We start from the raw sequence: 15,265 nt of genomic DNA, 5'->3' as shown, positions 1-15,265 counted from the left end.
ATGTAGGTTTGTGGTATGCGTGTGTGTTTTGTGGTATACGTGTGTAGGTTTGTGGTATGCGTTTGTAAGTTTGTGGTATGCGTATATGGTTTTTCGGTATGTGTGTGTATGTTGTAGTGTGTGTGTGTGTGTGTGTGTGTGTGTGTGTGTGTGTGTGTGTGTGTGTGTGTGTGTGTGTGTGTGTGTGTGTGTGTGTGTGTGTGTGTGTGTGTGTGTGTGTGTAGTATGTGTGTGTGTGTGTGTGTGTAGCGTTGTAGTATGTGTGTGTAATTTCATGGTCTCTGTGTGTGTTTTGTAATATATGTGTGTAGTATGTGTGTGTATTTTTGCAGTATGTATGTGTAGTTTTGGTGTTGTGTGGTATGGTGCGTTGTGTTGTGTGGCGGTTGGTGAATGTGGTGTATTGTGATGTGATGTGGTGTAGTGTGACGTGGTGTAGTGTGAGTGGGTGAGTGAGTGATTGGTTTTACGCCGCTTTTAGCAATATTCCAGCAATATCACGGCGGGGGACACAAGAAAGTGAGTGAGTGAGTGAGTGAGTGAGTGAGTGAGATAATATTTAAAGTCACATCGGCAATATTTCAGCCATATCGTGACTTGAACAAGTTAAGCATTTATAGAATATATAAAAACTGTCATCGAAGGACAGTACAATAACCAGCAATATATCACAGATAATAATTTTAAAACTAGCTTTAGAATTTGGATTATTGGACAAGAAAGTGTAGTGTAGTGTAGTGTAGTGTAGTGTAGTGTAGTGTAGTGTAGTGTAGTGTAGTGTAGTGTAGTGTAGTGTAGTGTAGTGTAGTGTGATGGTGTAGTGTTGTTGTTGTTTTTGGTGGTGGTGTTGGTGGGTGTAAATGTGATTTGGCGTGTGCTGTTGGCATGGCAACATATGTATGTACACATACTCGGTTGGACTGGTGCCAGGCGGCTGTCACCTGTCAGGCAACTAACACCCCGGATTACGGGCTGACATCCAAATATGGAGGTAAATAATTAAACATCCACTAATAACCCTCGTCACATTCCAGTCATGCGTAGTGACCATCCAGGCCAGGTAATGGCGCTACGGGCAATATACCCCAGGTAATCTATTTTCAAAGAATCCGAGGAAATGGTTAATATTATGACATTTAGAGCAGTAACATTAATAAAACTGGTACATTGTGTGGAATAATATTTATTGGAGCTCCCCCTCACGTGTATTAATCTGTATGGTCAAGTATTCACACAAAGAAAAACGGGTGGCCCTGTCGTCCAAGGTGTCGCAATTCGCAGAGTCCCTTATATCCTGGATTCCAATTCAGGTTCGCTCCTGATTATATTTGTTGGTTTGTTTGTACCATACCTTGGTTCGTTGGATTTACCAATGTTGTAAACATCTTTGACCTTTATCACTTCGCGCGTTCCTCCCACATTTCGCTGACACGCCGTGATATAGCTGACATCGTCTTCAAAGCAGCGTTACACTAAATTCATTCACTCATTAAAACAATGATGGCCTAGAGATATTGTGAATCCAAAGATGTTCATGATTAATCGGCTTGTGCGTGGGTAGATGACTAAAAATTAAACAAATTTCATTTTGTAAAAATATTGAATTTAATTGAGGTCATTGGTTCGAGCAATATTTAGAATTCTGAAAATATTTTTCAAACTGTTAATTCTATTTTAAATTTCTACAGATATGATAAAACATCCCAAAATAAAGTAGTTTTCCAAAAGTGTGAAGGATTAAAAACATGATAAATATCGGAATATGGTAGCGATTCACACAAGCTCTAGAATTAGAATCCGTAACATTTTGAGAATCGGATATTTAACTGAAACCGAATGATTTCTTTGTGTGTCTGTTGTTTAACTCCGCACTAGGCAATATCACCGCTATATGACGGCCGCTTGTAAATAATCGAGCATGGTCCAGACAATCCGATAGGATGACACCAAGTCAGCGAGTCTGACCACCCGATACACTTGGTCGCCTCTTACGACGAGCATGGGTTGTTGGGGATCTATTTCAAACCGGACATTAAATGACCCGTCGTTTATCGGAGACCCGGTGTCCATTAGAAACGTGTCTCTATTTCTACACGGGAAATTACGGACAATTCCTTCTGTGGTTTGTAAACGGGAATCATTCGTAAATTTTGTACTGAACTCGGCGCCGATTACAGAGCCAGCCTCTGTATTCTTCCGATTATTGGAGGCATGTATTTAATTTTAAATAAATAATATGTTCCCGAAAACGCTGGAAGAAAAACCCATACTGTCTCCAATAAGACCTTGCACAACCGCCCCTTGCCCCGGCCCCACCCCCACGCCGTCTCTCTCTCTCTCTCTCTCTCTCTCTCTCTCTCTCTCTCTCTCTCTCTCTCTCTCTCTCTTTCTCTCTCTCCCTCTCTCACACTCTCTCTTCCTCTCTGTCTCTCTTTTACTCTGAGTGAGTGAGTGCGAGGTGCGTGTGCGGTGCGTTCGCGCATGTGTAGTGAAGTTTGTCCTTTTGAATGTGTTATCATATAATTGTGTTTGTTTCCACAGGTCAAACATAAGTCAAAGTCGCCTCTTCAGGAACCATCACGGCTATATTTTAGACAAATAATTCTCTCTCTCCTCCCACCCTCCCATCCTCCCTGTCTGTCTCCCCCCCCCCCCCCCCCCTCTTTCTCACACACACACTTCCCCAGACTGACATTCGTATTGCGTTACATACAATGAACAGCCGTTATTCAGACAGTGCATTGATGGTGTGTGTTCTGAATATACAGCATATATGACACACAAGAGTTGATAATTGGACAGTGCAATGGTGTTGAGTACAGGAAATCAACGAAGCAGTTACAATCAACGTCTGTTTGTTATTCAACGCAGCGATGTCCCAGCTAAATGACGTTGGTTTGGACAAGACAAATCAGTGATTCATATTGTGAACACCTAACCGGTTACGATTCCATGTTATCAACTAAGTCAGCGCCTGACCGACCGATCCATTTGGTCGCTGCTAGCCACCAGCATGGGTTCCCAATTCTAACCAGGAATCCCCCTCCTCCACGCACGCACGCACGCACGCACGCGCACGCACGCACGCACGCACACGATCGGATCCGTAGGTGATACGGTACGGTATATTTGAAGCCCCTGTCGTTTAAAATGTTCACTCACATAGTTACTCACGGAGTACATAATTGACACCATGTTTCTCATCTGTTGTATATGTATATATATTCAATCTTGCAAAATCATCAATTATTTACATGTCTATAACCTTTCCACTCCACTTTCTCCACACCACATGCTTGAAAAAACGGTGTTGTATCTACACCGAAACGTCGCATTCATTGTAAAAAAGAAGTTGTATATCCCTAGAGCTATCTCCCTGTTCATCATACATCTTCTAAACGCCGCTTAAAGAAGTTGTGTGTGTATCGTCATCTGAACTGATATATGGACACAGATTAGAAACTTGACACAAGTAATCATAGACACATCAGCAGACATCCCCGGTTTCTTTAATTACCTGTAGGCGACATTGAACAGGTGAGCCTGATTGACGATACGACAGGCAGGAGTCAGTGTGACATATTGCTGGCTGTCACCTGTGTATTTATATAAATACATATATTATTGATCCGACTCGGCTGTTTCGGTAATCCTTAGGTAACACAGGGTTTTTTTCACCAGTAGATCAAAGAACATATACTGAAGAGCAAAACAAACAATCCCTCTCAGTTGATTTTATCATGTGTTTGATTTTCAATTGAAAATAGCGAAGTTAGGGATCTAATATCCAAAACTTTTATTCTATATAAAAAAATACTTCTACATGTTGTTTTTTTAACAATGTATGTGATCTAAAACTTTTAGAAATTAAAAAATGAATAAATTCGCATAGATCACAACTGTGTATGACCATGAGCGGTGTATAGAAATACAAGCTACAGCGACTGGCCACGGAGACCACGAAAGGGGGTAGGCGTGTTGACTAATGGGTATTTGCGCCGAATCTGCCTTAGCCGCTTGACGTGTTTTCAATCTTAAAACGGAAGACATTCCCTTACAACCAGAGGTGAAAATATGCATATATCCTTCATGTGAAATGTATCTTGAAATGTCTTCTTTGTGTACCGCGTCGGGAGTTATATACAGTTAATCTGGACTACACCCACTTAAATGTACCGGATTAATAAATAAAGGGTGCGTATAGTCAGTGTCCGGTAGGCGGGGTTTCCGGAATAAGTGGGGTTCAGTGTAGATGAAGGAGGGAAGAACACAAACACTTGTGCTTCGTACTTCAAGGGTAAGGGAAATATGTTTTTAAAAATGTGCATAGCTGCACAACGTACAATGCGCGATATAGATAGGGTGTCGGTAACAGGATTTAGTTTAAAGCAAGTTTGAGAGTTAACACTAGATGATATAGTTTAAACAATCTGTGCCACACCCAAAGAATACTTCAACATGGTTTTATTTTTCAAAAATATAATTTGATTTAAAACATTTGAAAATTAAAAAATAACTTAATATACAATTGCTGTTGGGTATTTAAGACAAATCTTATCTTTGAAAATCGATAAATTTGCTTTCTTCGGCACAAATTTACAACACTTCAAACCTGGTAGGGTTCATGTAGTTGCAAATTCATTTCTTACCCCAGTCTTCATTGAACCAATCTATGCTTACCAGGGTATGAAACTCCCAAAAATTTCAGCAAGACCACAGGACTGGCTAGCTGAAATACTTGCCAGCCCTGACCAAAACCTGCCTGCCCACTATAATCATATGTTTCTCAGGATAAGCTAATGGGGTTTCTTTTTGGTTACATTTTATCATTCATCTTTACATGTGAATTAATGCTTATCATCGGGAAATATTTTGAATATTTTCACATATGAAATATAACCCGACCGTCGGGCAGGGGGGTTTGAAAATCTGGCAGCCCGAGTTGAAATCAACCCGTCTCGGACGGTCGGGCAGGCAGGTATTTCGAACACTGTGCTTACACAAATTACCAAGCCATAGGGAGCTTTTTTAAAAAGTAAAAAGTTTTTGAACAGTGATGGTTAAATAAGCCAAATCAAATTTAACATTTCTTTCAATTTCAGTTGCATTGTGTGGCCGAGTGTTTAAAGCGTTAGCTCGTCGTGTCGAACATGTTCCATGCTCCACGTGGTCACAATAGCCAGTGCCTGGTATTATCGCTGTTCTCATCGTGATTTACATTCGTGGAAATATTCTAACAGCGCTTTACTCACTTAGAAATTTACTTTCTCACTTTCACTCACTCAAGTTAGCAATCCCTGTGTAAACGATCCTGTTTTATGCAAGTGAGTGAGTGAGTTTGGTTTGGCGATATTTCAGCACACCAGAAATGCGTTTCATTATACCCCTGTGAGGAATCGAACCCAGTCCTTCGCCGTGACGAGCGAATAACGACGCCATAACCGCTAGGATATTTCATCAATAAGTATTTAAAGAAGTGACTGAGAACTGTTTTACTCCACTTTTAGCAATATTCCAGCAATATCACTGCGGGGGACACCATGGGGGAAACCTCACCCGGGTTTGTGGTCGGCATAGCGAACACTGTTACCACTAGGCTACCCGACCGCCCCTTATTTAAAGGAAATTGCAAAAGTACTATATACTACACAGGTGTAAAAGGAAATAGCTTTTTATAGTTGTTTATCATCCTTATAATATTCCGTGGTTACGAAACAAAGCCCTAAGTTACGACCGAGAAGCAAGGCAATAATAACGGTATTTTTAACGGTGTCACTTCGCATGTACGAGTGCAGCACGACCCCTGACCTGTTCGGGAGCATCCTTGATAAGACGCAGCAAGTTTTCCTCACAGGAAGTTTTCCCAGTAAATACCTGTCCCCCGTCACGTGAGCGTTCTTGAAGCCCAAGTCAGGGAAGGTTTGTGATGTGAGTCGATGTTGTGGGTAAAAGTCAGCCCCCGTCTGGGTCGTCGTCGGTGACAACAACGTAATGTCACGTCCCCGTCACCGCCTGGGTCATGTCACAACTCCGTGTTAGTTTGCCTCATCAGGCCAGCAGTATTTCCGCAAGGTTTTAGAAGTGCATCGTGACCTTTCATCGGCTGAGGTTGGCTTGTCTGGAGATCAATACATTGGAACACACAGTCCCCGTTACGAGTTTAACCGTACAAAATAGCAACTATCAAATAAATATATGGAACATACGTGAATGCCAGCGCGTTTTCAGCTTAAAAGCTTAAGCTAAGATTAAATACTGCACTCATATCCGCTTCTATGTAATGCGTGTATATTTGAATTGAGAAATGTCTAGAGTAATATTTTTAATATTTAAAAGTCAGAAAGACATAATTATCTGGAAATACAGTGTTTGTGTGAGGTTATGGATGAGGATGTCGAGTACACGGTGCCGGGGAAAAAAAAGTATACAGACATGTTTGATGATGGCTGAAAGTAAAACGAACAAGAAATGGTTACTTGATGGCGATGCATTTGATACGGAAGTCATAGTTCTTGAACTGTTTGAAGACGTTTAATTATTCAGTCTTGACAACGGTATAAGGATGAAAAACTAAACGTCGCTATTATGTACGATAAAAGTAGATGTTATCTACAAATTGTCTATATTGTATCACTGTTGTTTGCAGTGTTTCGGCCATTGTTTTCAGTCTAGTAATGTTTTGATAACGTTTGTATTTTTGGGGTCAAATTCAGTTTTCAAGTGCATTCTTTCTTTTGCCCGGCAGTTAATGTTTACGAATCTCAAGATACCGTTTGTCTCGGTACATGGTAGGGTTGAGATAGTTCATAAATCATTCGCTCGTGTACTAATAGATTGCAAAGTCAGCAAAACTCTGTTCACGTACACAGTTAACCCGGAGCCTGACAGTGCCTGGTGTCATTCGTTGAAGCACATTAGCAGCATGGCCGCTAGACTAAAATTTAGTCTATGAAACCTTATATTACACAATACCCTTTTTGACTCTAAAAATATATAAAACATGTTCCCTATGTTGTGGAATAGAGCTAGCTAGAGATAGCAAGATTTGCTTTTGTATACGTTTCTAGATGGGTTTTTTTCCATAAAATATATATATTCCACAGTCATGGTGCAGGACTACATGGTATAGCCTGTTTACGAATGTGGTTGATTCATTTAGTAGTCTAAAATACAAGTGACATGATATTAATGTAATAACGACTGTGGGTATTTGAGGGATGAAATCCTGGCATATATGTTTATAAAGCGTGCTTGTTTGGTGAAACATCTGAAGTGAACTGAAGTGAACTGAAGTGAACTGAAGTGAACTGAACTGGATTGAACGGAACTAAACTGAAGTTTACTGAACTGAACCGGATTGAACTAAATGAAAGTGAACCGAAGTGAACTGAAGTGAACTTGACTGGATTGAACTGAAGTGAACTAAACTGAACTGAAGTGAACAGAAGTTTACTGAACTGGATTGAACGGAACTAAACTGAAGTTTACTGAACTGAAACGGATTGAACTAAATTAAACTGAACTGAAGTGAACTTGACTGGATTGAACTGAAGTGAACTAAACTGAACTAAACTGAACTAAACTGAACTGAAGTTTACCGAACTGGATTGAACTGAACTAAACTGAAGTTTACTGAACTGAACTGGATTGAACTTAATTAAACTGAACTGAAGTGAACTGGATTGAACTTGAATGGATTAAACAGAACTGAACTGAACTAAACTGGAGTTTACTGAACTGAACTGGATTGAACTAAAGTAAACTGAACTGAAGTGAACTGGATTGAACTGACTGAAGTGAACTCAGGTGAACTAAATTGTGTTCAGGTGCCAACAACGCCATAGAAGGTACATATAAAGACATACATTGATATACTATATAAGGATAAGTGACATTGATTATGTCAAAATGATAAACAAGATACACTGGTACAGATTACCTTTGATATTACCTTATTAGGAAGTGGTTGTAATAAGAAACTATTTGGATTATAATAATACAATGGAAGTAAATGTGTTTTTTGGGGGTTCGAAAAACAAGCAGATGACCAGATGGTGATAGTTATCACATGTATGATTCATGCTACAGGTTGTACATTTCCTACATTCCTCGCTGTGATTAGAAGACCTGAATTTCAACAGATGTCGCACATAGTTTATCGTGCGGTGATTAAATGGGCTTTTGAAATTATATTTCAAATTCTAGTGCTAGTTTATGATCACACGTATGGCCAATGTGTTCTAGTGACGTGGAGCAACTTCAGTTTTAACGATGTTACAAAATTCATGATTCCCCGATTTCATGTCCGCGTGGGTTTATAGAATGTTTAAATCTAGATTCAGTTAATTGTTACAAGTGTGTGATTTTCAAAGTGGTGGGGGATATTTTCAGATGCAGCGCTTGTATTATTAACTTGTTGATGTTTCCCGCACCGCCTCCGTGGTCTAGTGGTAGAGCGTTCGCCCGGAGAACGGAAGGTCCGGGGTTCGATACCCGGCCGCGTCATACCAAAAGACGTTAAAAGATGGTACTTGTTGTTACCCTGTCTGGCGCTCGGCATTAAGGGGCTAAAACAAGGACTGGTCGGCTCGGAGTCAGTATACTGTGTCTGAGTGGGGTATTCATGTTAAACTGTGGCATGGTATCTCAGTGAGCTAGCACTATAAATCGGCATCAGTCCGGACTAGTACAAGCAGCCACACACACACACACACACACACACACACACACACGTACATGCACGTCGCTATATAAGTGCAATAATCTTGGACGCGATGTTAAACCCCGTTTCACCTCACCTGATGTTTACGATGATGTTGCATCGGTTGTTGAAAAATATCCGTAAGCCGAATGCCTGTGGGGCCTAGCATCATTACATAAATCCTGCTTCCTGGTCACGAGGGGCAATTCTGCGACCATGAACTTATATATTTCATAATATTCCTATACGCTGAAGGAAACATCGTCAACAAGTTAAGGATGTAAATTTATCGTCCAGACAGAACCCATTTCTTCCCAGGTGATGAATATCTACGCTCGGATTTCTCGATTGAACGTACTTTATGTTGGTTTCTCGACAGGATCAAGTCAGTGGATGAAAACGGCATCCGCTGGTGATTAATTATGCATAAATATGCAACTAGAAAAGGTCAGGTAGGTACTACTTTCAGTGTTTACAAACCAACATGGGGTCACCTGTCTGTCGATGATCGTGTAGGATTTGTTACCTCATGTCACGTGTTTGTTTTCATAATCAAAATAATAGTATAAGACCGAAAATCAATGCTTAAAAGACCAAACAAGATAAAACTATATTGTCTCTTGTCACTGTCCGACTGACTAAACACTGACCTTGTGACGTAATATATTAATGCGCACGTTCTTGCAATGTTGAGGTACCGTTTGTGGGAGATGATAAACCCTGTTTTCGACTATAAATTCAAGAATGACGTTAACTGATAACGAGGTTATCACGCTGGCGTGTTTTTGGATAGTAAATATCCTTTCTCTGGAATAAACGTCACGTATTTAACTCGACAGGGCTCGTTAAATGCAATGTTTAGTCCTAATACAGGATATTTACCATTCCAAAACACACTCGCGTGATAACCTCAATATATTTTATTTCCGATGATCCACAAAACGAGAGTTTTCACTGCATATTACTTTCCACTGTATTGTCCACGTGTACAGCGATGTTCGCCCGACTATCTTGTCACAAATATTCAATCATTAACAACAGCACCATAGTCACCGATATTCCTCCAATAAGCGCTCCGGCGCTATTCTTTGAACAAGCTTATGGATAATGGACGGCCGGCGGTAATAAGAGACCCGGGCTTAATATTTTAACTAAGATGTTGAAAATGCTTCAGCCACTATTACTCTAACCTTTTATTTATTCAAGCGAGACGTAATTTAAGTCTGACATACCCGTCTCTTATTGTCTTCGCTGCATCGTACTCGGCGCCTATGCGATAACCTGTGTTTATAATTGGAAATACGGTAACTGGATAGTCGTGATAATATTTTAAATTACAATTGATTTAACATTAAAGTGTCTGTTTCCTTTGCCGGGGCTCCTGTCATCCAAGATGAGGAGGCTGCTGTGGCTGAAATTAGAGAGCCCCATCTGTCACACTGTGTTATAACCTTTATCACCTACATGACGTCATATGCAGTTATAACAGTACACTGTGTTACACACTGCTCATTTCAACATCAGGGTCTTGTACAGTTCGTACATATCATCAGAACATAATGCTGTCGTATAGATTTATTACCTCACAGGAAAGATCGCTTTATTGTTTTAATTATGTATTTCGATATTGACAACGCAAATTTGATTCAGCTCATTGTATTGTCAAACTTACTGTTGATCTGCTAGGCTGGAGTAAACTGCCCGCTGAAAGAGTTTTTGTTTCTTTGTTGTTTAACGCCGCACTCAGCGATATTCCAGCTACAGGACGACGGTCTGTACATAATCGAGTCTGGACCACACAATCCAGTGATTGATATCATGAGCATCGATCTCCGCAATTTGGATACGATGACATGCATCAACCAAGAAAGCGAGCTTGACCACTCGATCCCGTTGGTCGCCTCTTACGACAAGCATAGTCGCCCTTTACAGCAAGCATGGGTTGCTGAAGCAGGCTCAAAGAACGTATACACAGAGAAGATGAAGTGCAAAATACATCAGAATTGTTGAAATGGTGATACAAGGAGAACACCTATCATCTCTGTTCCTATTGAGAGATATAATGAGAAAAAGCCTAACCCAACCGAAAAATCCCAGATGGTTGCTAAATTTCAAGCTAGCCGCCAACTGTCAAAATTAATATATATTTCTCACAAATAGTAATTGAATTATCTGATTTGGGTGGAAAGCAAAACCACTGAGACTTTTTTTTCAATTTCATCTGGTTGACTGTGTCCGTGAACATCCTTATTTCATCTGGTTCACTGTTTGAAAGAACATCCTTACTTCACGTGGTTCACTGTGTCCGGGAACATCTTTATTTTACCTGGTTCACTGTTTAAAAGAACATCCTTATTTGATCTGGTTCACTGTGTCCGGTAACACCCTTTTTTCATCTGGTTCACTGTGTCCGGGAACACCCTTTTTTCATCTGGTTCACTGAGTAAAAGAACATTCTTACTGCATCTGGTTCACGGTGTCCAAGAACCTGCGCATTTCATCTGGTTCATTGAGTCTAAGAACATCCTTATTTCACGTGGTTCACTGTGTATGCTCTCTCTTTCTCTGTCAATGTGAAACATTTAGGTACCAATCATCATTAATAATACTCATTCTCTCTTTCTGTTGATATATACCAATCAGTGTTAATGGTACTCTCTCTTTTTGCGTTTATATGAAACGGGGTGTTCTCATCCAGTACAATACTGAAGATCAGGGGAATGAAGTGGATTAGGGCTTGGGGATTATAGTCTGTTCTCGAACTGTCCTCATCTTGACCTTGTGGTCAATTCGGAGGTATATATTTATTCAGTTATTACTATTCACGTTGAGCTGACTACACACGAGGAGACCCGTAAAGATCCGGGGTAGAATAGGTCTACAGCAACCCATGCTTGCCGTAAAATGCGGAGCGTTTGGTTATAAAAAAGGACCGGTCATTTTTTTACGGGGGAGGGAGTTCAAAGAGTCTTGTCAAATTTTGGATGAATCTCCCCAAGTCCTTGTACATTTTTATGACCCTCCCTGAAAAGACAAAATGCTAATGAACTATCTAGTTTGTAAAACTGGCCATTGTTTCAAGACCCTCTCAGAATATGTATATTACTTCCTACGGCCTGTGTGAGACCGTCATATTTTTTTGTGACCCTCCACTGATTTCTCCTTGACCAACACACCACCCCACCCTTCCCAACCTATAACAGGGGGGCACGGGTGGCCCAGTCGTCTAAGGCGCCGCGATTCGCTGTGCAGAGTTGCGTCCCTTGGTACGCCAGAAACCTATGATTGTGAGTTCGAATCCCGGTTCGCCCCGATTGTTTCTAGGTTTGTCAGCACCATACCCGTGCTCGTGGGTCTCACCGAAGTGGTAAACGTCTTAGACCTGCATCACTTCGGGCTTTCCTCCCACATTAAGCTGACACGCCGCGATATAACTGGAATACTGTTAAAAGCGGCGTTAAACCCAACTCACTCACTCACTCACTCACCCACCTATGATAAATTCAGTCAACAATATCTTGGCTATATGTTTACAGCCACAGAGCTGTAGTGTGATAGGGACTTAAGCTAAATTGGCTATGCAATGCCAATAAACCGCTTCATCACACGTGGCTAACCTTGAGCTGCTGTGGAACGATTTTGAGCTGGATGAGAGTGAACCTATGAAACATGTATACCAATCAATATTAATAGTGCTCTCTTTCAACGTAAATCTTATTTAGTCGGGCACACGATCACACTATTAATTGTGTGTGTGATAAAAATATTTCTAAAACTTTCAAAGTTTCTCTTCCCTTCTCGGCTTCTGTATACGCGAGGAAAGAAAATCTGCTGACACAGGTGGATTGAGTTGATTGATAGGGCATTCAAACGGCTGACACGTAGAGGTTGCCAAGCAGCGCCGTAAAGCATGACGGGGGAGTCGTGGAGCCTGGTTTGGCACTCGTGGAGCCTTGTTTGGGGGGGGGGGGGGGGGGGGAGTCGTCGTGGAGCAAGGTGGGGAGTCGTTGAGCTTGGTGGGATGTCGTGGAGCCTGGTTGGGGAGCCGTGGACCTGGCGTGGGAGTCGTGGAGCCCGATGAGGAGCCGTGGAGCCTGGTGGAGAGTCGTGGAGCATGGTAAGGAGTCGTGGAGCCTGGTGGAGAGTCATGGAGCCTGGTGGGGAGTCGTGGAGCCTGGTGGGGGAGTCGTGGAACATGGTGGAAAGTCCTGGAGCCTGGTGGGGGAGTCGTTGAGCCTGGTGGGGGAGCCGTTGAACCTGGTGGAAAGTCCTGGAGCCTGGTGGGTGAGTCGTGGAGCCTGGTGGGGGAGTCGTGGAACATGGTGGGGGAGTCGTGGATCATGGTGGGGGAGCCGTGGAGCCTGGTTAAGTCGTGGAGCATGGTGGAGAGTTGTGGAGCCTGGTGGGGAGCCGTTGAACCTGGTGGAAAGTCCTGGAGCCTGGTGGGTGAGTCGTGGAGCCTGGTGGGGGAGTCGTGGAACATGGTGGGGGAGTCGTGGATCATGGTGGGGGAGCCGTGGAGCCTGGTTAAGTCGTGGAGCATGGTGGAGAGTTGTGGAGCCTGGTGGGGAGCCGTTGAACCTGGTGGAAAGTCCTGGAGCCTGGTGGGGGAGTCGTGGAGCCTGGTGGGGGAGTCGTGGAACATGGTGGAGAGTCGTGGATCATGGTGGATAGTTGTGGAGCCTGGTGGGGAGCCGTTGAACCTGGTGGAAAGTCCTGGAGCCTGGTGGGGGAGTCGTTGAGCCTGGTGGGGGAGTCGTGGGGCCTGGTGGGGGAGCCGTGGAGCTCGTTGGGGAGTCGTGGAGCCTGGTGGGGGAGTCGTGGAGCTCGTTGGGGAGTCGTGGAGCTCGTTGGGGAGTCGTGGAGCCTGGTGGGGGAGCCGTGGAGCCTTGTGGGGGAGTCGTGGAGCCTGGTGGGGGAGTCGTGGAGCCTGGTAAGGAGCCGTAGAGCCTGGTGGGGGAGTCGTGGAGCTCGTTGGGGAGTCGTGGAGCCTGGTGGGGGAGTCGTGGAGCCTGGTAAGGAGCCGTAGAGCCTGGTGGGGGAGTCGTGGAGCCTGGTGGAGAGTCGTGGAGCCTGTTGGGGAGTCGTGGGGCCTGGTAAGGAGTCGTGGGGCCTGGTAGGGAGCCGTAGAGCCTGGTGGGGAGTCGTGGAGCCTGTGGGGGAGTCGTGGAGCCTGGTAAGGAGTCGTGGGGCCTGGTGGGGAGTCGTTGAGCCTGGTGGGGGAGCCGTGGAGTCCGTTGGGGAGTCGTGGAGCCTGGTGGGGGAGTCGTTTAACCCACCCCTCACCTACACTAAAATCACTCTCTGTATCCCCAATACCTTCCCCCAGCCTTATCCCACATCCTTCACCTAGCTCTCTACATCGACCGCCTCCCTGGTCGAGTGGATAGAGCGTCTGCCCGGAAAGCGGAATGTCGGGGTTTCGATCAGGGCCGCGCCATACCAGGAGAGGTTTAAAGATGGTTCGTGTTGTTTCCCTGACTCGCGCTCGGCATTAAGGGGATAAAACAAGGACTGGTCGGCTCGGAGTCAGTGTACTGCGGGGTATCTCCATGGGCTGGCATCATAAAACCGACATTACAGTCTGTTTTTTCCGTAGTAGACACAGCCACAGCCACCTGCTCTCTACATACCCCCTCTCCCACACACAGACACGCACGAACGCACACGCACACGTACACACACGCATTCACACAATGGATGACTTCACTTTTAGACAACTGCCCGAAGGCTGATTCGATCTGATTTGAGTTTATCTACAGGCGTTCCGTGCTGACAAGTTATACATTATTCATGACACGCCGACCTTGCCCATGGGCGCGCCTACAGCCTTTGCTATGCATATGTAGAAAATATGAACAGCGTGTTCTTAATGTGACAGTAAAGCTTGAAGAGGCGCTCGTGAAATACGTGTACATCTTTGGTCAACGATCTGGAACCTGGACTGCAATATGCGGGGATGCTTGTCTGCAATATGTCAGTAGCTGGAACCTGGTCTGCAATATGTCAGTAGCTGGGAGTCTGGTCTGCAGTATGTCAGTAGCTGGGAGCCTGGCCTGCAATATGTCAGTAGCTGTGATGCTGGTCTGCAATATGTCAGTAGCTGGAACCTGGTCTGCAATATGTCAGTAGCGGGGATGCTTGTCTGCAATATGTCAGTAGCTGGGGGCCTGGTCTGCAATATGTCAGTAGCTGGGGTCTGGTCTGCAATATGTCAGTAGTTTGGAGCCTGGTCTGCAATATGTCAGTAGCGGGGGTGCTTGTGTGCAATATGTCAGTAGCTGGAACCTGGACTGCAATATGTCAGTAGTTGGGGGCCTGGTCTGCAATATGTCAGTAGCGGGGATGCTTGTCTGCAATATGTCACTAGCTGGAACCTGGACTGAAATATGTCAGTAGCTGGGAGTCTGGTCTGCAATATATCAGTAGCTGGGAGCCTGGCCTGAAATATGTCAGTAGCTGGGAGCCTGGCCTGCAATATGTCAGTAGCCGGAAGCCTGACCTGCAATATGTCAGTAGTTGGGGGCCTGGTCTGTAATATGTCAGTAGTTAGGGGCCTGGTCT

General features: G+C 43.8%; 1 protein-coding gene across 1 annotated transcript; it reads right to left on the bottom strand.

The window, feature by feature from the left end:
- Nucleotides 1-12,479: 12,479 nt before the first annotated feature.
- Nucleotides 12,480-14,516, bottom strand: LOC125371942 (extensin-like). Its single transcript, XM_048380642.1, has 2 exons — nucleotides 14,508-14,516; nucleotides 12,480-13,955 (listed from the first exon to the last, which is right to left on the bottom strand). Exons 1-2 carry the CDS (start codon nucleotides 14,514-14,516, stop codon nucleotides 12,480-12,482), a joined length of 1,485 nt encoding a protein of 494 aa, XP_048236599.1.
- Between the last annotated feature and the right edge of the window lie 749 nt (nucleotides 14,517-15,265).

The sequence above is a fragment of the Haliotis rufescens genome, unplaced genomic scaffold, assembly GCF_023055435.1.
Source record: "Haliotis rufescens isolate VD_foot unplaced genomic scaffold, xgHalRufe1.0.p SCAF_32, whole genome shotgun sequence".
Lineage (NCBI taxonomy): Eukaryota > Metazoa > Mollusca > Gastropoda > Lepetellida > Haliotidae > Haliotis > Haliotis rufescens.
Note: the sequence above shows the minus strand (reverse complement) of the source record. Positions and strands in the feature narration are given on the sequence as shown.